This window comes from Oculina patagonica, chromosome 10, assembly GCF_052425735.1.
Source record: "Oculina patagonica isolate OP01 chromosome 10, crgOcupat, whole genome shotgun sequence".
NCBI classification, from domain to species: Eukaryota; Metazoa; Cnidaria; class Anthozoa; order Scleractinia; family Oculinidae; genus Oculina; species Oculina patagonica.
The window spans coordinates 21,541,425-21,566,369 of NC_135767.1; the positions used below are offsets into that span (position 1 = coordinate 21,541,425).

The 24,945-nt window shown below is 38.3% G+C and overlaps 1 protein-coding gene across 1 annotated transcript in view; it reads left to right on the forward strand.

The window, feature by feature from the left end:
• The window catches only part of LOC144628874 (uncharacterized), a 58,066-nt gene that overhangs the window by 32,046 nt on the left and 1,075 nt on the right, over window positions 1-24,945 (forward strand). The window contains exons 15-35 of the mRNA XM_078486984.1: window positions 533-867; window positions 1,990-2,128; window positions 2,720-2,833; window positions 4,442-4,564; window positions 5,440-5,559; window positions 5,831-5,956; window positions 6,688-6,810; window positions 7,486-7,608; window positions 7,705-7,875; window positions 8,344-8,453; window positions 8,791-8,849; window positions 9,098-9,237; window positions 11,214-11,507; window positions 11,938-12,240; window positions 12,733-13,035; window positions 13,664-14,133; window positions 14,984-15,078; window positions 15,500-15,656; window positions 16,035-16,101; window positions 22,951-23,222; window positions 24,510-24,672. Coding sequence (XP_078343110.1) covers window positions 533-867; window positions 1,990-2,128; window positions 2,720-2,833; window positions 4,442-4,564; window positions 5,440-5,559; window positions 5,831-5,956; window positions 6,688-6,810; window positions 7,486-7,608; window positions 7,705-7,875; window positions 8,344-8,453; window positions 8,791-8,849; window positions 9,098-9,237; window positions 11,214-11,507; window positions 11,938-12,240; window positions 12,733-13,035; window positions 13,664-14,133; window positions 14,984-15,078; window positions 15,500-15,656; window positions 16,035-16,101; window positions 22,951-23,222; window positions 24,510-24,672 — 3,807 coding nt within the window. The remainder of the gene's footprint in view (window positions 1-532; window positions 868-1,989; window positions 2,129-2,719; window positions 2,834-4,441; window positions 4,565-5,439; window positions 5,560-5,830; window positions 5,957-6,687; window positions 6,811-7,485; window positions 7,609-7,704; window positions 7,876-8,343; window positions 8,454-8,790; window positions 8,850-9,097; window positions 9,238-11,213; window positions 11,508-11,937; window positions 12,241-12,732; window positions 13,036-13,663; window positions 14,134-14,983; window positions 15,079-15,499; window positions 15,657-16,034; window positions 16,102-22,950; window positions 23,223-24,509; window positions 24,673-24,945) is intronic.

Consider the following 24,945-nt stretch of genomic DNA (forward strand, 5'->3'; position numbering starts at 1 on the left):
CAGAAACCCATAAGGGTTGAAACGTGTAACTCTCTATGATTCGCACTGTACAAAGCGTTTCAACATTTGTTTACACTAAGTACCATATTTGGAAAATTACGAGAACCATTTAACCAATCAAAATTACTATATTTGGATTAAATTCACAGCGCGCGCTAGCTCGCGCTCGATGGCGTAATCTTGTTTTTGAACAAGCATGGTTGAATAAAGTTAAATTTGGTTAAATTCTCCTGTTTCATGATCTTGAAGAAGTCTGTAGAGAGCTTCGCTTCGATACACTAAATGTATTTCTTTGGTTTCTGTAAGAAATTTACGGCGTTTTATAGGTCGAAACTCAAGCAACTTACCGCAAGACCAAAAATTATGTTGCGTGTGTCATCACGTGTATAAAGCATTCGCGTACAAATTCTTTGTGTTTCCAAATATGGTACTTAGCAAAATGAATATTCAAACGCTGTGCGCGCGCGTTACACGTTTCAACCCTTATGGGTTTCTGATTACAATGAATGTGTCGGTTCCACAAAACCTTTAGGTTGTCAAGACGCGCTCGGTATGGAAAACGGCGCAATTGAGGAGTGGCAACTAACTGCATCCTCGAGCAGAAGTAAAATGGCTGGTCCCAACGAGGCCAGATTGAACTTACAACGAAAAAAGGAGAAGACTAAAGGAGCATGGACGCCATGGAACGAAGACTTCAATGCATGGTTCCAGGTTGATTTGAATAGCAGCTATACTGTAATAACGGGTGTAGCAACACAAGGGAGACCCGAGGGTTCCCTGTGGGTGACAAAATACAAGCTTCAGTACTGGGGACATAAAGTAAACGTCCAGTTCTACAAGGAAGAAGGACAGACTGGCCCATTCAAGGTGAGTAAAAGGGACCGTGTCACGGATTTTAGCCAAACTTAGGCACAAGTAATGACCATCAAATTTGTTCAGTTTATAAAATAACCTCTTAAAACAGTGAAGCAATATTTAAATCACACACAAAATGAAAAAGAAGGTACGGATGGCCAAAAGTGTCGAAGATTGAAACGGATTGCAAAATGGTCCGGCGGATCAGTTTTCAAAGTTAATCTTGTCTGCTTGTAACTTTAAATTATAACGACCGGGAGACACATTTGGCTGCTATAAAGCTATGATTTTGTAATTTAGAACATAGAATTTATTTCTTTGCAAACATCTAGTTTCATAGCGAATATTTGGCAAAATTTTCATAACATAAAATTAACTTAGCCGTGACACAGTCCCTTCAATTGAATTTGTTTTGCTTCGTATACGCCGAGAAGGAGATTACTGGGGTATGGGGAGGTGGGTGAGGCACGTATCAGTTGTTGGAAACTTCCCCTTTGCGAAATCTGGTTTAAGGTGGCTTACGGCAGCTTTGAAGGGGTAAATGAACTCAACTTCTAAACTCTTTTTAAAATGTTCAGAAATGTTTGATCTTTTTTTAATTATTACACATTAAAGCAAAATAAAATAAAAAACCTGTAAGACATATTTTTTGCAAAAGAGGAAAATGTGGTATTTTGCCTATTTCAAAAATAGCTAAAAATCTGTTTTGCAGAGTTTATTTAATTTTGCATGATGGTTAAATCAAAGCCAATTTCTAATTTCTGAAATTTTGAGGAAGGGTCATAAGTGTAGATTTTGAAAAAACCCACCACTGAAACTACTAGTGCACAATCCACTCTTAAGCACTCGGTCTCTCTTTTTGGCTGTTTATTAGCATTTTTGATGCTAGAATGTCACATATATGGTTGTACGCTGTAACAAACAGTAAAAAGAGGAAGATAAAACATTTCTGAACATTTTAAAAAAGAGTTGAAAGTTGGGCTCATTTTGCCCCTCAAAAGTCACCTTAAGGTCTGCATTACATTGGCTTTAAAAGGTGTGGGCCATTTTTGTGAGCTGATGCCAAAGATCGAGCCTGATACAAGCAATATAAGCCTTAAAAATCCTTAACAGTGTGTTATCTCACTTATCTAGGAACTTGCCGGAAATGCAGACGCTGATACTATTGTTTATCATGAGCTTAACCCACCAATCAGGGCACAGTTCATCAAGTTGATGCCACTGGCTTGGGTAGGCAAAATAGCAATGAGGCTAGAGCTCTATGGCTGTAAAGGTACTTTTCATTAAAAGTTTATATCACATCGTAAAATCAAAACATGTTTATAATTGGTTTTCTCTGACTAGTTAAGGATGAATCACGCCCTTTATCACCTGCATGGAAAGGGTAAGATAGGGCTGCAGATGGGGACACAGAGAACCCATCCTAAACTGTAAAAGAATTCCAGCCAGGAATTTAACTTTCTTTGCATCCGTAGTGAAGAGCAAAACAAATCGAAGTAGACTTTAAAAGAGACAACATTCTGTCCTAGCAGGAGTTTTATAAATTAGGTTAAAGAATTTTGTGTCAATGCAAGTCAAAGCTATTGTCACGTCATCAGTTCCAGCGTCTCAACTGAAAATGCTATCAAATTAACTAACGAGCAAAGGATAGATAAATTCTTCTAGGATTAAACAATTCAAGGCCAAAGCTCTTTGGATCTTTGTTCTAAGTATTGCTAAACGAATAACTTCTATTTATCAACTACATTCCTATAAATATATAAGTATGGTTGAGTTTAAACCGGAATGAAGACGTATGTTACTCAGTAAGGACTGCCGTCACATCGCTTGTGACATTGTTTTACTATCATTAAAACTTCTACAGATGCATGCCTGTCCAGTCCATGCTTGAATGGTGGTACCTGTATCAGTGACTACACATCAGGAAGTTTTACATGCATCTGTCCTTCAGATTATTATGGTAAAGTCTGCGCCTTAGGTAAGAACTACGGACTTGGGTCGGTCAATACGAGAGTTAAAGGGGAACATGGAAAATAGGATTATGCTAGCCTTTTTTGGTAAAAGCATCAGCTACACGCATTCAATACCAGCTCTGTCACGTAGGGCCGCAGATGTCTTCTGCAGTCCATCGTTTAAAGATCTTACCAATACAGTTTAATCCTAGCCAATCCAATCCCATCCAATTCAATCCAATCCATTCTAGTCAAGTCCAGTTCATGCAGTCCAGTCATGCGCAATTTACTCCAATCCAAACCAAATTCAGTGCAGTCCAGTCTTGTCGTGTCCTGTCTAATCACATTAACTCCACTCCACTCCACTCCACTTCAATCCAATCAATCTAATTCAATCCAATCCAATCCAATACAGTCCAGTCCAGTTTAGTCCAATTCAGTTCAATCTAATCCAAACCAATCCAATTCAATCTTAGTCCATATAATCCAGACCAGTCCAGTTTAGTCCAATACAGTTCAATCTAATCCAATCCAGTGCAATCCAATCAAATGTATTTCAATCCAATCCAATCTAATCCATGGATCGCATGAGCTAGATGCGGTTCATCGGCGCTTAAGAGCTAAACTCCAGATTTCTTAGCAGATGTACTGCCACCCCTCCTCTGGACAACTTACTAATCTGTCGTAATGTCGTGGCAATTCTCCAGCGCCGGTTTATAGTCTTGGGCAGAGTAGAGTGGAAAAGTTTGAGAGAAAACATGTCATGCACAAGAACTCAACATGGCGCAATGACAAGTTGTATTGGGCAATTGGCCTGATGTTTTTACCGTGAAAAACCAAATCACCTCATGTCGTCATATTATATCATATCAAATTAACTAACCCGGCCGTTTAATGGCCCTTAATCTCTCCACCCGCGCCAAAGTCCAGCGTGCTTAAAAAACGGCTTTCGTACCCCACGTATGTATTGTGTTAAAGTGACTTAGTTTAAGACGCATAATAGGATGGATTTGATTGACACAGCAGACTGACATTTATGATAATAAGACGATGGAAAAAGCATGTTTGACTTGTGGTGCCTGTATGGTTTAAAGTTGCTTATTGGATTGACATTTTAAAATCGCTTAGGCATGGTTTTAGTATACCTTATTATAGGAAATTAACGCTTGTGTTAATTAAGGTATTTGAAATTAACGCGACTTAAATTAACGCGAATTGAAGGAAAAATTACTTCCCAATAAAGGAAATTAACGCGAAAGAGAGGGTAACATTTGAAAATGAAGGAAATTAACGCGACGTACACCTGTAGGCGTATAATCTTAAACGAAAACAATGTTCGTGGTACTTTTCCCACTTTGAGTGCTCTTCGCAGTATCAATGATAGTGGCAGATAAAAAAGAACGTCTAGACTGTAACGAGAAATTTGGGCCAAAATAATGGAAATTAACGTCGTGGAAATTAACGCTCCACTTAATTAACGGTGCGGAAATTAACGTTAACAAAAATTAACGCGACTTAAATTAGCGCGAATGTTTGGAATTCGCGTTAATTTCATGACGCGTTAATTTCCTATAATGAGGTAAGTTCATTTTAAGACAAAGCATTTGTCTGAAAAGTTGTCAATGTTTCCACAGGTGATCAGTGCTTGCTCAGTCCATGTCAAAATGGAGGAACCTGCTCAACCAGCAAAAACTGGCCGTATTTTAGTTGCAGTTGTCCTTCGGGATACATTGGCTACAGATGTGGCATACAGCAAGGTAATACTCTTCACCTTCCTCAAAACTAGCTGTGACGAAAAGATTGAATAAACCGGTTATTGAGAAAATGGTCCAGCTTTCAGGTTGCTTAGCAAACAGAAAAGTAATAAACGCCATCGTATGCGTATTTTGCTCAGCTTTTTTTGCTGCTTAAAATGATGACTTGCATATAAGTTAAAGACTTACACGGATTCAACTTCTGATTCCACTTAAATGGCATCATGAGACGACAGCATTAAACAGCAATCACACATACGAACCAAACAACAGACAGACAGCCAAACAGAAAGGCAGACAGACAGACAGCCAAACAGACAGACAAACAGACAAGACAGACAGACAGTCAGACAGAGAGACAGACAGACAGACAGACAAGACAAGACAGACAGACAGACAGACAGACTGGCAGACGGACGGGCAGACAGACAGACAGACGGACAAATAAATAACAACGACATCGACAGAAACAAAAACAGCAAAAAAAAAAACAACAACAAAAGAATCAAATGCCCTCTGTTATCGCTTTTTAGAGATATTTCTAAATGTAATCCATAAATTATATGTATATATTAAACTATAAATTTGTATAAATTGTCATGAATATATGTATAAATCAGTCCATTGTTTTCTTGGGCGATTCTAAAATTTATAATTTATGACGTGAAACTCAAAAATAACTTCGCAGCTAAGCAATATTGAAATTAAACGTTAACCTGAGAAAGACACGACGATTCACTGGATACCAATGTTATTTCTGCGAGCAAACTAAGATCAAATTTTCTATTTTAGGCACAGTGGGACAAAGTAAAAATCTCTTGGCGTTCTTTTCATGTCGAAGTCTAATAAAAACAAGCAATTGACATTTTTTTTAACAGGTGATGCGTGCGCAGCAAATCCATGCCTGAATGGTGGCACCTGTACAGCGGAAGATAACTTGCTCGGTTTTTCATGCAGCTGCACAGGAGGAATAACTACCTACAACTGCGGCACTCAAGGTAAAAAGTATTGTGATTCTGGCACGATAACTCTATAACTAGGCCTAGTAGTAGTAGTAGTAGTAGTAGTAGTAGTAGTAGTAGTAGTAGTAGTGGTGGTGGTGGTGGTGGTGGTGGCGGCGGCGGCGGCGGCGGCGGCGGCGGCGGTAGCGGTAGAAGTAGTAGCAGTTGTAGCAGAAGCAGCAGTGGTAGCAGTAGTTGTAGTAATAGAAATAGTAGTAACTACTATGAGAGTGTCAGTTGAACAGATGCGTTTGTGATTTTTCGTCAGCTGATCTGTGTTCACCCATTAATCCTTGCCTGAATGGAGGGACCTGCACAGTAGTTATTGACTGGCCGTTATTTACATGCAGCTGTCCGCCCGGATACATTAGTCATAATTGTGGATTTCAGCAAGGTGAGCCACGTCGTCAAAAAGTAACTCATAATTAACTTCTTTATGTTATTTTTATTGTTTTGCGGAATTGTAAGTCTTTAATCAAAAAAAGATTTATCACCCATCATCACCACAACCACCGCCATCATCATCATCATCATCATCATCATTATCATCATCATCATCATCATCATCATCATCATCATTATCATCATCATCATCATCATCATCATAAACCAAACCAGAATTAATATCATAGCTTGATTTATCATTAGGGTATTACTTTCCAACCATTTAAAAATCCACATCATAAAGTAATCGAATTAGGAAATAGGGTATTAGTTAGGTCTTTTTAAAATTACTAAATTGATTACTGAATAATTTTTCGTATAAGTTTATAGGTATTAGGTGACAAATATATTTGATCGTGTAGATGACACAACAATTATTTATCGACAGTTCAAAGTTTAGTTTACTGTCCAGTAATGACCTTGGACAGTAGAGATACGCACAGAGATACGCGCGCACAGTGCCCAGTGGGAGATTGGGGACCACATATGCTGACCCAATATTTGCCACGTTTTATGTGACGAGTCCTATGTGACAATTTTTATTTTTCACATAAAAGCTAACATTTTTTTCTCATTTACACGAGCAAATAAAGTTGTCACATAAAAACTGCAACATACAAAATGGCTCGTGTAAACCTGGCTTAATGATCAAAGCTAATCAGAAATTTTATTTCTTAACAGGTGATCCATGTTTAGATGAACCTTGCAAGAATGGTGGCACATGTACCGTGGCTGATAACGTGATTGGATTTGAGTGCAGTTGTACCTCCGAATATATTGGTTTTGACTGTAACGCTCCGAAAGGTAATATGCACCCTCCTTAAAATAATCATAATTATAAGAATTGTTCAAATATGTGTTTTAAACCTCAATTAAATTGCATCGAACGAATTTGATTTTATAAACAAAGCAAACTTAAAACGACAATTTTAAACGGAACAATATAAAGAACAAAAATGTAACAATAAAAATGTCTGAAAATATATTGTTTTGCGCAATTTATTATAATAAATAGACTGAAGATATATTTGTAACACTAGGTGGCTCTTTAACAAATACTAAAGTTTCAATCTGAGCTTGCTATACCGATTGAATTTAGCTTAAAATATTCGATATACGCTGTTTTCTCATTCAAATGAAAATTTCCTATAAAAAATTCGATGGACCATTCATGACCCCTAATATTATAAACTACGTAAAATATTGCAGAATTTTGTCGAAGGGTCGTTCATGCTGCAACCAGATCAACTGAATTGTGCGTGAGTCACATCGCATTCTATGTGCAATATGTGCATCTGTGCGACTACTTTCTCATAGGCAATCAAATCGCGCGCCGAATTTGCTGCAAAAAGTTAAGTTCTTCTATTAGCTCACTCCGTCATTAATATTAATTAACGTCATTCAGTCCATGACTTATTAGTTCGTTTTTGCTAATTGTTCTAAAAAGCCTTGATTTTGTTTAAATATATTTCTCAACAGAGGATGCGTGTTCTCCCAACCCTTGTGAAAATAACGGTAGCTGTACAAGGGCGACCAACACACAAGGGTTTACATGCAACTGTTCTTCAGAATATACTGGTAATACATGTGAAAATAAAATAGGTAAGGCAAGCTTGTTCAGTCCCTAGTAGAATTTCTATTGTTTTTCTTCTTAAAGATTTTTCTGGTGCTACTATTCACTATTATTTTTAATTTCAGTTCATGGCAACTGGAGTAGCTGGTCTCCATGGCCTAACTGTAACAAGCCGTGTAATGGCGGAATAAGGATAAGGAAGCGGCTATGTGATAACCCTGAACCAGCGTTTGAAGGGAAAAACTGCACTGGTCCGGCAGATGAGACTGAGCCCTGTAACTTGGACAGTTGCCCACGTAAAGAAACTTTCTTATAGTAACGATTTTGCACTTTCGTTACCATTTGTGGTGTAGTTTATATTATAATCCAAATAAACATATCACTCTCATTTTGCAAAATAAAACGGCGCATGCAAGTACTTCTTAACTGCAAACTATAAGAACCACCTACCACAGAATCGAATAAAAAAAATTCATACGTGTGAATATGTCCCCCTAACCTCCCATCCACATTGATCCCCAAAAGTCTTACGCTATAGCAATGAATCTTACACGGCGTGTAAACCAACAAAAGTTCATTACATGGCACTCATGTGCCATGACGTAACACAATTAAAAAGTTTGCCATATGGAATCCACCATTAGGATATCTTCTAAATTGATTTCAACAGATTAAGAAAAATATGAGGATGAAAGCTGTGTAGAAACTTCTCATAAAACTGCAAAAAAGTCGGTAAAACAGAAAATTTGAATTTTTTTCTTCAGCCGAAGAGATAAATTACAAAGTCAAGTTAACAAATGACGTCTGGAATGATAATCTAGCCAACCCAGCAAGTCAACCTTATATTGAGCTCGAGGACAAAATCAAACATGATGTAAGTTGTGCGATCTTAATTTCTTTTACTTTTTTCGGTCACTTCACTTCGCTTCACTTCGGATCATTGCACTGAACTGCCATTAATTTATTTACTATACTTTACGGCATTTTAACGGTACTCCATTAATGCTCTCTCTTAGTTCCTTGCCCCCGGGTGGGGGATGGGGCCGGACTCCATTACTGCACTTTACTGTTATTCACTGCATTGTGCTACACTGAGCTAAAATGTAACTAACTACACTGATAAAACTAAAGTTTCAAATGATTTTCCAGCAATATATGTCTAATAGTCCTAATGTAAGCATATGAACGATAAGTACTTTTTCCAACTACAGGTGAAGGATTTCTACACAAAAAGAAATTATAATGCTGTTGTGAAGGTCTTAGAGTTCAGGTAATTCTATTGCAATAGCTTTCTGTCGAACAAGATTTTTACACTAATGAACGCTCATTAATTATTCAGTTTTTGGACAAAAGTAAAATTTAAGGTATAGGTTTCTTGATAAATTTTCTTCCTATTCATTCTTTCCTTTTTTGTGACCTTAAACTTCATCCTTTCTTGAAGTAACCTTTTTAAGATATTAACACTGATCCTAAATGTCTTCAAACATATTATTCTCTGATTCTTTCAATTGTTTTTAGGGAAGGAAGCGTCATTTCCAGTTTCAACGTCACCTATTCTGCGGTAGATTCGTTACAAATTGTCGCCCTGCAGGAAGAACTGGCTGGTGGCACATTAGTTGATACACCGGCTGAATTGCTCAACATCACAACCACTAATGGTGCGTGACAAATGATTTATATAACAACCCCCCGGGATTCCACATGAAAAGAACCCTAAAAGGTAGCAGAATATCAAAATTAATACACCAGCTTACATGTTAAACATCACAACTACTAACGGTACGTTATTTAAGCTGTATTTTAACAACCCCCGAGGACTCCATATAGAAATTAAAGAAGCCTAAAAGGGTATCAGAACATCAAATTCACTTTCACCCCTTAAGGCCGATTTACACGGTGCGATTTTGTCGCATGCGACAAGCTTACGACACGCCTACGACAGTCGAAAGCGAGTTGTAGGTTTGATTTACACGTGTCGTAGGCCTGTCGTAAGCATGTCGCAAGCATGTCGCATGCGACAAATTTAAATCGTACCATGTAAATCGGGCTTAAGAAGTACCAGTACTTTTTAATAAGTCGCTCCTGTAAACAAACCCACTTAATTAGTTGACATCACAACTACTTACGGTATGTGAGTAAATATTTATAACAAGACAATTAAAACACTAACTACAGTACAAAATGTGATAAGTACCAGTAATCACATGATTTCGAGTGCAATTTAGAATAAATAAGCACGAGTAAATTTTTCAAAGGCTAACAAAATTGCACGAGCCTGCAGGGCAAGTGCAATTTGTAGCCTTTGAAAAATTTACAAGTGCTTATTTATTCCAAATTGCACGAGAAAAATCATGTGATTACTTGTTAATAATATACAAGCGACAATTCGGTCACGCTTTGATAATTTTCGTGACAACTTCAGAGTAGCGCCTGGCTAAAAATTTTGACGTGTGAATTCATGCGTAAATATTCATTCACTCTCTGGAAGTGCTGCATGAAAAGTTTTCAGAACAGTCTTTTGACTCTTTTCGCCGTTGAATTTGAAGAATGTGAATGACAAAGCAAGGAAAAAATTCCTAAGGTTCTGCTGCTGTTCTTGGCTGAGAGGTATTTTTTTGATACGTTTTATCCGTGCTGTGTTTGTGTTCGCCCGAACAGAAATCAACCTCAGTTCAACACATGTTGCTCTAGCTGACAAACTAGTCAAACTAGAATGTACCGAACTGAAATACTGAGCTATAAAAATCTACCGAACGGATTTTCTTAGTACAGATGAGCACTCTGCTACAACTCCGCATTGCTACCTGATTTCACTGGACGTTTTACAGGTTAGATTTGCCTCTTACAGTTGTAAAACTATCTTTTGTGCCTTTTGTTGTTGAGCGAGCTTTTAAATAAACAAGCTTCGACTATTATTAAACAATCATGAAATGAAATGCTTGCTCCTTCTGTGTTCAAAACTAGGTAACCGGTTCCTTGGAAGTCTGGTCAGTACTTCTTCGCGTTTCGCTTCAGAGAAGTGAAGCAATGTTTCGGCGAGAATTTTAATTTACTATCGGCCGTCGGCCGTAAGCTTATTTCGAGTTTAGTTTATGTCTTGTCCTCTTTGCCTTTTTGATAATTCTATGTCTTTTACAGTAAGTAATGTTTGTTGTTCTTCTGTACTTTGCGTCGTTTTCAAGTCTTTTAATTAAAATTGCGTTATTAAGTTTAAATTTTGTCTCACTTTCGTCCGCCATTTTGTTTGTTCAAGATGTATTTTTCATGAGGCTGTTGTCAATTACACCGTTTTGCACTGCTAATTACACGTTTTGCACTGCCAATTACATTTTTTGCACTACCAATTACACTTTTTGCACTGGTTTGGGATAAATTGACGTGTTCTTAGCCAATCAGAATGGAGAAATTGCTGCTTGTATATTATTAATATGGCTATAGAACGCCTCATTTGTTAAGGTTGTTTAAGTTGCCCTAAATTCGCATTTTGGAAGCCATATGTCAGCAAATTTATTTTGAAAAGTGGAAGAAAGACACAGCGATTGTGACAACGGTAAATGTAAGTCAAGCTTTCTTATTTAAATCTAAAATTTCAAAGAAAAAGACTTAATGTGCTTTTGCATTGTTTTCTTCGCAGTACCAAACGAAGCTCCGGTTATTTTGGAAGCAACGAGTACCACGTCAACGTCTATTGATCTTAAGTGGTCGGAAGTTAATGATTTCATGCCAATTCTTGGCTACGTAGTCGTCTACAAGGAAATCAGCAAAAAATTCCATGAAGAGATCATGAAATCAGTTGAGCCATCACCTCGTGAAGCAGTATTAGAAGACTTAAAAAAGTTCACAAACTACACCATACGAGTGTACGCCTTTACTGCTAACGGAAATGGAGTGCCGAGCGAGGTAGCCTCTTTAAGAACCCAGGAAGACGGTAAGTTTACAGCATGTAGTTTTTCAATAAATTTTCAGCTCCAGTTTGGGAGAGGTCAATACACACATCTTGTTAGCCAAGCGCAAAGGCCGTACAGGGAGAACATAGGCTGAGAGAGATTTATTACACAACTAAGAAGATTTCATAGATACACGACTAAGACAGCTGAGATGGCTAATGACTTAATTCAGCCAATCAAGAAAAGGACGATCAATTTACCCAACCAATAAGGTACAAAATGAAAACTAATTGCGATTTCCATGCTTGGCGTTTGAGTTTTTTATAGCTCACTGTATCTACTGCAGTTGTCGTAAATGTCCTCTTCCTTGGGTTTACGGGACCCATTTGCCAAGTTATTTATTTTTCTACTCACTAAACTTAATATCCTATTCAATTGGCCATTACAATATTACTTTTAAATCTCCAACAGTGCCCAGTCAACCGCCACCGAACAGTGTTATTCAATCGACAAGTTCAAGCACAATAGACGTTTCCTGGGAGCCAATCAGCCAAACTTACGTGCACGGAATACTCTTGGGATACGAGGTTAGATATGCAAAGGATGACGGATCGTCGCCGTTAACTTGGGAAACAGTGACACTTGATGCAAACACGGTTGGAGTGGTTTTAAGTGATCTTGATTACTTCACGCGGTACAAGGTGGTGGTCTGTGCCAGGACTTCCAAAGGATGTGGCGTGGAATATTCCGACATTGCTTACACATTTGGCGATGGTGAGTAAAATAAAAAGGTCAATTACTTAGAGTTTCTATTCTTGTGTGAACTCCAGTAAAAAATAACCGTAAAAGAGTATCCTACGAGCCTTGCCTTACTAGGAAATGTGACAGTCTGTTGTAAGATATATAGCTCCACAACACTAACTTAAAATCAACGAACTAGTAAACTCGACAATAAATCTTAGTTGCTGGACATGATCACAGTCAACTTACGTGGCCGCCTAGCCTTGGAGCGGCCCATAAAAGTCAGGGATCCTCACTCCGTAGAGAGAATCCCCAAACGTTCACGATATTATAACACAACCCAATTTCTGTATCAATATATCTGTTTTGAACCTAAGGTCTTTAAATTTCTAATGACAATTAATGTTAGGCTTGAAAGAAACATGTAGCAAACCAATAATTGTAAGATGTAACCACTTTTTTATTGCCGGCTATGTGTATTTACATACTCTTCTCGCTTCTTGTCTCCTTCGTTTCTCTTCTTAGTTCCCAGCATGCCTCCTCAAAGTGTGACGGCCCATAATCGCACATCCGCAGTGGGCATAAACGTTACTTGGACGCCAGTCCCTATGGGTCACGTGAACGGCCTTCTAATGGGATATTCCATAAAATATCGAAGAATTCAAACAGCTGAGAGGGAAGTGTTTGATACAGAGGAATATACAGTGACGGTAAAATCAACTGACCTTATAGTTGAGCTTCCAGTTCAAACGTACTCGATTTACGAGATTCGAGTGGCGGCTTTTACTCAGAAGGGCATGGGACCGTACAGTGAATTTGTCTATGGAGGTAAGCAAGTGGAAACCTCGTTACCAGTGCAACATCACACCGAATTCAAGTCCTAGGCCCGTTTCTCGCAAGGCCTGGAAGCTTTTCGGGCTCGCAAACCCATTTTTAAATAACTGTATCTAAAAAACTGAGAAGTGTATAAGGCTGAAACTTTGCATGAAGGGAACCTCTATTCATATCAGCAATGCGTAAACAAAACAGCTTCGCGATCATGTAAGGTTTGAGATTTTGCTATGGCGTTTCGTGAGCTTCGAGAAATAGGACCCTGGCCCGGGTTATTGTTTCGTGTTGTTTGCCAAGCAATTAACTCTCTAGTGCCCCTCTCCATCAGGTGAAAAAAATGGTAACCGGAGAAATAATGCTGGGGGTAACCCTGCGGTGAACTAGCATCCAAACAAAGGGAAATTTTTAAAAAATACTCCTGTCGTTTCATGGAGATGAGATGAGCAGATAAGAGGAAACCGATTGGCAACTTAAGTCAAACGTAAACCTTTATTTACCTTACCATGTTTACACGTCATGCGAACAAAAATATACATTCCTCATTATTGTAACCGATTAATAAATGAATCAATTTAAATTTGTAAAATCGTAACCTTTGTGTATGTTATTCTTTTCCTCTCCATAGAAACCTGCCGTTGTCCAAAAATCCTCTACACAAACTACTGGTCGAATTCTCCATATCTTAAGGTCAACGACGAGGACAATACACTAGAAGGAGTACTTAGCAATATTGTCACTGACATGGTGCATTATGCCTGTGGGATATGTCCTGCACACGGCGATACCTTCATCGACGTAGCTACAAACGGCAAGGAAAAGCCGTCCGTCAAGAAAAGCGTTCTAGAAGTGCTTAGCGACATGGATGACGTTCCACAGATAAGCTTTCCTATCTACGGCAACAGATACATCGAGAAATACATGGGGGAGTATGCGTACATCAATCTTGTGGAGTCCCCTGGGGTGGCTTTTATTGCCGCTAAGAGGCCCCCCGGAAAAGCGGCTGACAACATGATAAGTGCGCTATATGACTGTTTCCCACTGTTCGTGCTGTCAGCGTGTATGGCTTTTATATCAGGATTTATTATTTGGATTTTGGTAAGTAGTTGTTGATGATTCTTTAGTTTCTTGTTATACGAAAAATAATACAAAATTAAACCTGTAACTTTAAAATGACAGAATTCGTTAGACACGTTTTGCAAATTTGGTACTATGGCCTTAGCTTATTGACCATGTTGACTAGCCTAAGTTCTCTTTCACTTTCTATATTGCGTTTTCGTAATTGATAATGCCAAATGATGATTGGAAGTGATAATTGCATTTTCACCAGTTCTGCATGGCAACGAGTAAAATTTAAAGCAGTCGTAAAATAATGGCTTTGTTTCAAAAATTCAGTATTCACGATTTGTAGAAACGAAATCTCGCTTGTGGGACCGTTCCTGCTGTTGCTATTCTCCCCCAGTAACGGTCCCATGGGAGATGAGATGTTGAATATAGCCACAAGAAGCTTTGGGCACTGAAAAATGTTTAATCCGTTACACGCACGCACGTCGGTAGTGTTGTCTACAAAGTCGTCGAAGTAGGTATGGCTAAAAATTACAGAATACACTCGACTCGAACCAATTACAAAAGAAAGCAATACAAATAATTGCTTAAAACGAAGACTCGCATATTTTTGGGCATCTTTCGGCCTCATATTCAACATTGATGGCAAATAAACAAAAGAAAAGTGATCAAGCTATCAAGCTCTCACAAAACGCTTCGCACAAACAAACTGCGAAGAACACATGGTTTTCAAGATCACTTGATCCACACGAGGGGGGTACGAAGGGTCGCGGGACAACAAACTGGCCCTAATATGAGACTCGCGCCATATTTCTACAAGTGTTCCGTCTCAGCGATTCGGACAAACAACTGTTTTATTACCTGTTGGCATGCTTCCTTTCAGGACACAAAGTCTAATCCTGATGAATTTCCGGCCAGCTTTAGCAAAGGTGTTGGTGAAGGATTCTGGTGGTCGTTTGTTTCCATGACAACTGTTGGGTAAGCTTACGTTAATATTTTTATGATTTGAATCAAAGTTGCACATCAAATGAACTTTGTCCTTTGTTTATTTAAATAAAAAATATATTCATACTGATTCTAAATATAAAGATTTTATTGGACGAAATGGCACCTTTTGACCCATTCTCTCTGCTGCGAAGCTCGAATCGAGAAATAAATTTCCTCTCAGCAAAATATAGAAAGGCCAAATAGTAATGGGAAAACGTGGACAGAATTTAAAGCCCAATTTAGAGCCTTTCCTGGCCAGGCGACAGTTAAATATAGTTAAAGAAGCCCGCAGTATGCAACCAAACTGTTCGTAGTTTTTATTATCTTTTAAAGCAAATGTTAACTTTCTGGGTTTTTTTAAGGGAAAAATGTCATAGTAAAACCTAATGTTTATATGTCTGTTTGTTAACAGATATGGAGACCGGTCACCCCGGTCTATCCCTGCCCGTATTTTTGCTATCATGTGGACACTGACTGGTCTCGTTATCATTGGCATTCTGATTGGTGCAATTGCCTCGTCACTCACATCTGTTACTGTAGATCATTCCATCATTCTTTATGGGTCAAAGGTGTGTTCAAAATTACAAATATGCATGTATTAGTATAAGCAAGTACCAAAATAAGTAAACATGAGTTCAGTGTAACCTTATGCTGTCAGCATTTGCTATTCACTAGCCTGGGAAGGATTTGGTAGTAACATTTTACTTTATATAATGTTGCGTTGAAAACATAATTTCTGGGAGAAGCTCTGCAAAGAACAGTAAAATATTTTGGAATCAGTACCTAGAAATGTAACAGAATGAATTGAAAAAGAGATGACACAATTGGCTATCACTTCACGCTAATTAGTCTGTTTGTAATCTTGTTACCATACTGTGTGAAAGACGAGTAAATAAAAAAAATCATTCAGACACTTGGTAACTGTATCATACATTTATTAAATTTAGATTGGAGCTATTCATAACTCCACGGAACATCAAATCGCTATTCTTAAGAACGCAAGAGTGAACGAAGGTACTAAATAATATTAATCTTATTTTTAGATTTGAGTGTCTTAATATATTTGAAGTATCCTTAGCAAGATGAATTAAGGAGGGATTACAGTGCGACTACTCGAACCGGGGCACCCTGAACATTTTTAACCAATCACAGTGTTAATTGAAAACAAAGGATAGGGACATTTTTTTGTAACGGACCAATAACGATTTAGAACGTAAACAAAAGATTACCTACAAAATTTGAACTGTCAACAACGTTACAAACAGATGCGGACCTCTCAGGAAACTTGCCTTCTATTTGATTGGTTACTTTCGAACCTTAGTTTTCCAAAGGTCATGGAGTTCTCGCGATTACATGTAAAAAGTTTACGAATCAAACCATGAATCGTGAAATTTTGTTCACGGCCAGGACTCCCAGGAGGTGTGAATTGAAGATTCCACGCTGTGTTTACCCTTGCTTACAAAAAAATTCACTCCCGGGGTGAAAATGAAGACCGTAATGCCGTAACTATTTTTTATTTCACTCCGTCTGTTGCCGTAAAATTGATGCGAAAAATGTAAACATTATACGTCAAATTATGTTGCGTGTTCACGGACTTATTTTCTGTTAGCTACTGTTATAACTTTGAAGTAAATTGCTTTTCGTAAAAGAGAAATTTGTTCCGTATCTTCAATGAGCCTTCAATCTTTCTGTGGTTTTATAAAATTTCAACAGACTGAAAACTCATTTCAAGCAGCGATAGCAAAATTGTCCCTATGTATAAGGTCAATTGTCGCTCCGGCGGCATCCCAAATCTTTCTTGTCTTGTCTTTCGTCAAAAACAAAAAATAATCACAACAAACACGAGCATATAATAAGAGTGAACTGACTTTTCAAACATGAAGATCTCGAACGTTTCTATTCATGTCTGCTCACAACATGCAATGCCATCCCGCTTACGCGCGTGAATAAAAAGTCAAAAGCGTTCCTCGTTATTCTTTACTGTACTATCACCAAAGAAGAGCGATTTAATTTTATCAAAATTCCTCTGAAGATTTTTTTAGCCCGTGAATGTAGACTTTTGATCACGGTTTTGATCAAATAATAAAACGAGCGCTGAAATTCGGAACACTCAGTGAAAATTTAGGATCGAAAGTAACCAATCAAATAGAAGGCAAGTTTCCTGAGAGGTCCGCATCTGTTTGTAACGTTGTTGACAGTTCAAATTTTGTAGGTAATCTTTTGTTTACGTTCTAAATCGTTATTGGTCCGTTGCAAAAAAATGTCCCTATCCTTTGTTTTCAATTAGCACTGTGATTGGTTAAAAATGTTCAGGGTGCCCCGGTTCGAGTAGTCGCACTGTAATAATAACTGTTTTTAGGTGGAGAGAAATTTAATAATCGGGAAAAAAAGAAGAAATGTACGAACCTTACCTCACCCTAATAGGAGGGTCTGAATGGGGGTACCTCGATAACACTAAACACTTAATTTTTGGGCTCTGTAACATGAAACAGTAAAATTTTGGGCATTTAAGAGAATGTCTCCTTTAGATCCACAAACTTAATTTGGCTCATTAAATAGAATTCGCTCAAAATCCCTCCAGTAATTTCTTATTATAAGTAAGTAATAAATATGAAATTAGACTGGAGAAAAATTGTTTTCTTTATGAAATCTGAATGAAAACTTTTTACACCTCCAGGTGGCCTCGGTGGCCATTGGCCGGATCGTGAAATTTTGTAAAGTCCAACCATTCGCTCTAATAAAAATATTGCAGCTACATCGCTTAAATACCGATACTTGTGAACAACAAGCCTTGGCCTTTTAAACTGAATGAACCGCATTGAACAACTTTGATTATCAAGAAAGAGACGAGGATCTAAAGTTTGGCTATTTTGGACGTTTAAGGCCAGCTCAAATTTTCCTTAACTTTATGTAGTAAAATATCAAAAGTGGCTCGTACTCACAAGTTAAACTGCATATCAGCGGCAAGCTCCATTCTTCCGCTCTGAGAATATGTAAAAATATTTGGCCGTTCTCTACTCCTTCGGTTGTTGACAATGGGCGAAACAAGTACTACTCGGCGGATTTCGCCATGTTGTCATCATAACAATTCGAACCAACTTCAGTACCAAACAGAGGAGAATTTTGTTAGATCACTAGTACATTTATCTCGCAGCGAAGGAAGAGATCACCTTGCAATCCGCTTTAATCTGAACGGAAATTATTACGTCGAAATAGTCCATTTTAAAGCAACTTTTACAGCAACATATCGATCTTCTACTGGTCGCGATCTTGGTTTTTTAAACATCCGCTGACCAGTTTAGTCGGTCAGTATCAAACACCACGGACTGCGGACTGCGGACTGCGGACTGCGGACTACGGCTGGGACTACGGACTGGGTATAAACACAAATGCGGACTCAAACTGCGGACTGGGTATAGAATACGGACTACGGTATAAAATGCGGACTGAGCATATAAAATGCTTTAAATGCAAACCACGGCTAGAAATAACGACTTTTTTATCAACGGTTGTTGAAGGCGGCACGAAGAAAAGCACACAAAGTGGTATCTGTGCTCGGTATCTGTGAAAGAAGAGGCTTACCTTAACGCTCACATCGTTCTTGAAATTTGACTGGTTCGCCTTCAAAACATTCGTCCGTTCCACTGGATGTTTTCTGAGAAATATACGCTGAGATTCCGAGAATTTGCTTGCGAGCTTTCCGCCGCCATATTGGATTTGCGACATATACAAGTGTTTGTTTTTCAAAAGAAGACAAAATGCTGAATCTGCACTCTTTCAACTTGAATTTTTTCTCTGCGTCTAGACAAATAACTACTTCGGATATCTATAGCGTCAATACGTGAGATAACTAAAAAAAATAAAAATAAAAGAGTAGAAACCTTGAGGGAAATCACCAACGTGAAAAGCTACCTTTTGCTGTCGAAAACGTATTGTCAGGTCGCTTAGCGCAAATTTTTGGAAATATAGTTACATGGTTGATAAAAGCACCAAACTTTGCAGAATGATTCTTTAAAGACTATTAAATAATTTTATCCGTGGCTCCCGGCCTGAATTTTTTCTTGCAATTTGCAAAATTTGCTAAACGTTTTGACCACGAACAAACTCTCAAGCTCCGCTACAACGCCATTTTGAATTGATACAATGACAGTGGGACAGAAGCAAATATTCCTCTACTCCGTAAGTAATTTGCAGTTCTATTGAAGACATTGTTGAAGTTTTCGCTAAAATTTCAATTTTTAGATGCAGTAATCTAAAATGTTTATTATGGTAATTATGCGCTTGTAGTTTGTGGTCGCCCAGGGAAGCGGAACATGCTTAAAGAAGCCTTGAAGAAACTAGATTACACAGAGGTCGCACAAGGTTTTGGTCAAGCTAAGGCAGCTTCAATAATAAGAAAATACATTTTCAGCAACGAGGCATATAAATTTATGGATCGTTTCCATAAAATAGTGAAGAAGCGTCGTTACCATCTAGCCTCAAAACCTTAATGTTCTTAATTTTCAAGGGTTACGGTTTGAAAAAGAAAGATAAGCACGAGTCCAAAGCATGCCTTACCGTTGATCAGCCTATTGTCTACAACACAAAGAAAAAAAATCAAAGGAACCCAATACAGAAACAAGGCACTCATAGGAGCGTGAACCGCCTCTGCCTGTCTACATTGACCTGAACATACATAGATTGACGAGATGCAAGCGGATCATTCAGCATTTACACCAGCTGGAAATTTCTATTTCCTATGTCAGGGTCACACAGCTTGAAGAGTGCGAGCGCTTTGACGAGGATGGAGTTGTATCCCTTGCCTGCGAAAGGTCTGTTCACTGTTGGTGCATTAGACAACCTTCAAAAAGCGGCTCTTTTCTTGTTACTGGCATCAGTCTCCTCCAGTTTCCAACTGAGAACCAACCAGGTATAAGTACACAACCAGTTACGATTTCTCCATCTGTTCCTAGAAAGCTCTCTGCCTTGTTCACGCTTTGTCTGGTTGTAACATCACATCCAGATTTAGGGGAAAGGGCAGACTTGACAGGCATTTAAAGAGGAAACAGAAACACTTCCCTATTTAACCTCCCATGCGATTGAGTCCCTTTATGCCGACTGTGAGCACTTCCGAAAAATTGAACGGCTGGTTATCTTCGTTTATGACAAAGAGAGTTCGTCCTTGCTCCTTAACCAAACTAAGCTTGAACTTTTCTGTCTTAAGAACGTTCATTGAGAAGATGCCACAGACAGACAATGCTTTGCTTTAACTCACAAGACGGGCGTTCAACCTAGGACACTTGTACTGATACTGAGCAAAATATCCCTTCACCAGACATTATAATTATAACTGACACCTTATCGAGTTTCACTCTCCTTATATTTTTCATGTTTTTATGTTAATTTTTGGATCAAGGGGGTGGCTAGCCACCCAATCTAACGCCACTAGATCCACCCATGTCAAGGATATTACAATTAATTTTTCAAGCCTTAAGCCGCCGCATTTTTTCTTTTGTCAGTAAAAAAGGACTGATGCTAGTTTTGAGGAACCTGGAAATCGCGTGACTTTTTCTTCAATTTGCCTTATGGGTAATAAATATTTGATAAAGGCCTGTACAAAATAGGGACGGACAGCCCCTGAAAAATCTAGTTGTCGCTTACGAAAGGGAATTTATGCAAATGAGCTCAAAACGTTCAGTTTTAAATTTCAAGAAAAATAAAAAAAATCGGGTGGAGCCACGGATAAACTTGAAACAACCGGCTGTATGGGCCACTTGGCTCGGACACAGACTTAAAACGGCAGCTCGATTTTGCGATTTTATATTCAAAACTCCGGTTCCGAACTCGAATTTTGAGAGGATTATTGTCGGGCTTCACGTGGCAGACTCGTACGAATTTTACAGAAATTTGCTTGTTTTCGCTACACTAACACACGTTTCGCCATTCGCTTATTCAACACCCCTCGGACTCCTGTAATACCAAAAAAGAGGTACGAAATTTCAAGTACTGAAGAAGTTAAAAAATTATACTGGCAGAAGAGAAAAACATACAGGGAAAAACGTCTGACCCGGTTTTGTGAGAAGGTGAGACAACTTTGATGCTCAGTTTATACAGCCTTGCTTCTAGTTATTTTTAACCTCAGGTCACGTTTGGTAGCATTTTGCTGCTTAGTCTGCATTTTATACCGTAGTCCGTGTTTTATACCCAGTCCGTAGTCCGCAGTCCGCAGTCCGTGTTTTATACTGACCGACTAAACTGGTCAGCGGATGTTTAAAAAACCAAGATGGCGACCAGTAGAAGATCGATATGTTGCTGTAAAAGTTGCTGTAAAATGGACTATTTCGACGTGATAATTTCCGTTCAGATAAAAGCGGATTGCAAGGTGATTTCTTCCTTCGCTGCGAGATAAATGTACTAGTGATCTAACAAAATTCTCCTCTGTTTGGTACTGAAGTTGGTTCGAATTGTTATGATGACAACATGGCGAAATCCGCCGAGTAGTACTTGTTTCGCCCCTTGTCAACAACCGAAGGAGTAGAGAACGGCCAAATATTTTTACATATTCTCAGAGTGGAAGGATGGAGCTTGCCGCTGATATGCAGTTTAACTTGTGAGTACGAGCCACTTTTGATATTTTACTACACGAAGTTAAGGAAAATTTGAGCTGGCCTTTAACATCCAAAATAGCTAAACTTTAGATCCTCGTCTCTTTCTTGATAAGCAAAGTTGTTCAATGCGGTTCATCCAGTTTAAAAGGCCAAGGCATGATGTTTACAAGTATCGGTATTTAAGCGATGTAGCTGCAATATTTTTATTAGAGCGAATGGTTGGACTTTACAAAATTTCACGATCCGGCCAATGGCCACCGAGGCCACCTGGAGGTGTGAAAAGTTTTCATTCAGATTTCATAAAGAAAACAATTTTTCTCCAGTCTAATTTCATATTTGTTACTTACTTATAATAAGAAATTACTGGAGGGATTTTGAGCGAATTCTATTTACTGAGCCAAATTAAGTTTGTGGATCTAAAGGAGACATTCTCTTAACACTAACAGTAAAAAATTCACTCTAACAGTAAATTTTCTTCAAAAAGAAACAAAAACAGCTCCAAAAGGCCAATATTATTTTGTTTAGTATATGAAGAGGTTTTCGGCCATTTCTGACGATTTCCGATCATTTTGGACGGTTACCGAAGACCACCGAATATTCCCGAAGACTGCCGAAGATTTCCAGACAAACAAAAATGTACGAAGTCTACCGAAGATGTCCGAAGACTACCAAAGATTTCCGAGAAGAAATCCGAAAGTTTTCTCTCAGCTTATGAGTGATTTTATCTGATTTTTGAAGACCAAATAAGAATTTAAAATGCTACAATTTTCTACGAACAAATCTCCTAACACTTTACAGTATTTTCTCCGAAAACAGTTAAAATTAAAAAATTGGCCAATGTAACAGCCAACACTAAACATTATGGGCAAATAACACTGAACACTAAACCCCATTCAGACTCTCTCATTGAACTTTAGAATAGAATACTCCCCGTAGGGCTTTTCAGTAACTATTTACAATAAAAGGGGTAAAGACAACTAAATTAAAGCTCTTAATTCTAAATATTATTAGGGCCTATGGACTTTTAGTATTAAGTTCTTAATGACACTTCTTCTTTCCTGATTCATTTCAATTTAACTTATTTACAAATTTCTGTTTCTTTTACTTGTTTCTTCATAAAGATCTTGACATTATGCACTTTATTATGACTGCATTTAAAGATTACAAAAAAACCCTAAGGAGATAAATTTAGAGAATGGGGGTAGGGGGGGGGGGGGGTTAATCCGCCGGCTGCTGGTAGTCCTGAAATCATGTGTCAAAATCATTTTGTCTACAGAACGGAAGTACAGAAACTTCGAAGAACTCCGAACAGCACTAGAAGATGGAGAAATTGATGGTGCTCTGCTAGACACGTACGTTGCCGCAGAACACAAAGAAGAGATTTTTAGCGATAAGATATATGTCAAAGAGATCATGGACCGGCCATTTGGTTATGGAGTGGTGCTGTCAGGTGCGGCTAGGAATGTGGAACAAAGATGTCGGGATTATATTGACATGCAAATACGTGTTATTTTCGATACCATCCAGAACACTACAAAGACGCTTGACGTAAGTTTCTTGATTAGAGCTGTGCTATTCGAGTAAAGAGTTACTGGGAGGATATTATGTCTCGCAACACGTGTTTTCTATCCTAACGTGTATTTTCTAGTTTATCTTATACAGAGGTAGAACATTGTTACTTAACGGAATCAATCGGCGTAATGGCTTTACGATGATTACTGTTTTTAATTTATATTATTTTCTGATTTCGATTTATTTTGTCCTGTTTTATTATTGTTTTTACAACTTCTCTTCATTTTAAATACTTATCTTGCCACCTTATATCTACATGTAACCTTTACTAGTTAACCATTAAATACTAAAGTTTAGTATTCCACTATTACACCATTTGACCAAATAAAGTCTGGAGAACGTCAAAATATGACACGTTATCACACTGTAGCACTCCGTTTTAAAGGACCTATGTCACTGTATTTTAAGTCATTTTTCTGATTGTGTTAAATTGAAGGAAACCTCAAAATAATAGTTTTCTAACGTAGAAAAACACGAAAGTAATAATAACAACCCGAAAAAAAGGAAGGTTTCTACTGACGAAGATTAAGATGGATTATCGGCAACAAACTTAAAAAAAAATGGCCAACTTTTTTCAAGTTGAAATGTCCGTCACGTAGCTCCTTTAAGACTGCAATGCCCTGTTTTGGAAGTAAATGACAAGAAAAATGTAGCAGAATAATAAATCTCTTATTATAGTCCTTGCCCTGTAAAAGGCCAACCATGTTAGTTGAAATATTGGCCAATGAATACTAATTTGCTTTTTGCCGTTGTGCCAGCTTTGCAATCATGTATGTATCATGTATTTTCGGTCTTTCTTGTATTCTATTGAAATACCGTAAAATTCCGGTTATAAGCCCCCCCCCCCGCTTATAAGCCCCCCCGGTTATAGGCCCATCAACCTGGAAACAAAAAAATACATCCGGTTATAAGCCCCCCCCGGATATAAGCCCCCCTCTACCGGATGACAGTACTGAACAGGGCTAAATGTTGCTTTTTTGTGCGTTTTTAACTTAAAAACGTATTTCGATCAACACTCCCGAGGCTCGTTTCGAAACGTTTTTTTTCCTTCCGCTTATAAGCCCTCCCGAATATAAGCCCCTCCGCTTATATGCCTACCCAAAAACCCTTACGAAGTTGTATAAGCCCAGGGCTTATAACCGGAATTCTACGGTACCTGGAAACTGAAACTCCCACAACCTTCATGACGTCATATGTCTATATTGGCTCCGCCATCTTACATTTTACTATAACGAAATCACATCTTCCCTTGTCTTTCCACAGCCGGCCGCTCCAGATGAGGAAGTGGAAGAAAGTACGGGACTGTTCGATGGTTCTTCAGATATGTTTTTTATGGCCATGGTGATTCTTCTTGCTATCTTGGGAGTAGCTGTCATCGCAGGACTTACCTATCAGTTTTTGATATTTGTTCCCCAAACAAAGAAAGGTAAAGAAATATAAAGACCAGAGAGTTCAGTTAACCAAATATATAACCAAAAAATATACAACCATCAAAATATCCCAAAAAGCAACAAAAATATAACCACCAAAATATCCCAAGTAATGAATTTGCACCCACCTAAAGTTAAAGCATTCCAAAGCAGATTGCGGGTTCAACCCCCTCAAACCCCCACTCGCTTACTCCCTCGCCCTTCACCCGCTTACACGTCCGATTCTTTAGATATGTACGCACGCTGTTAAATTGCGCACAACATTTTTA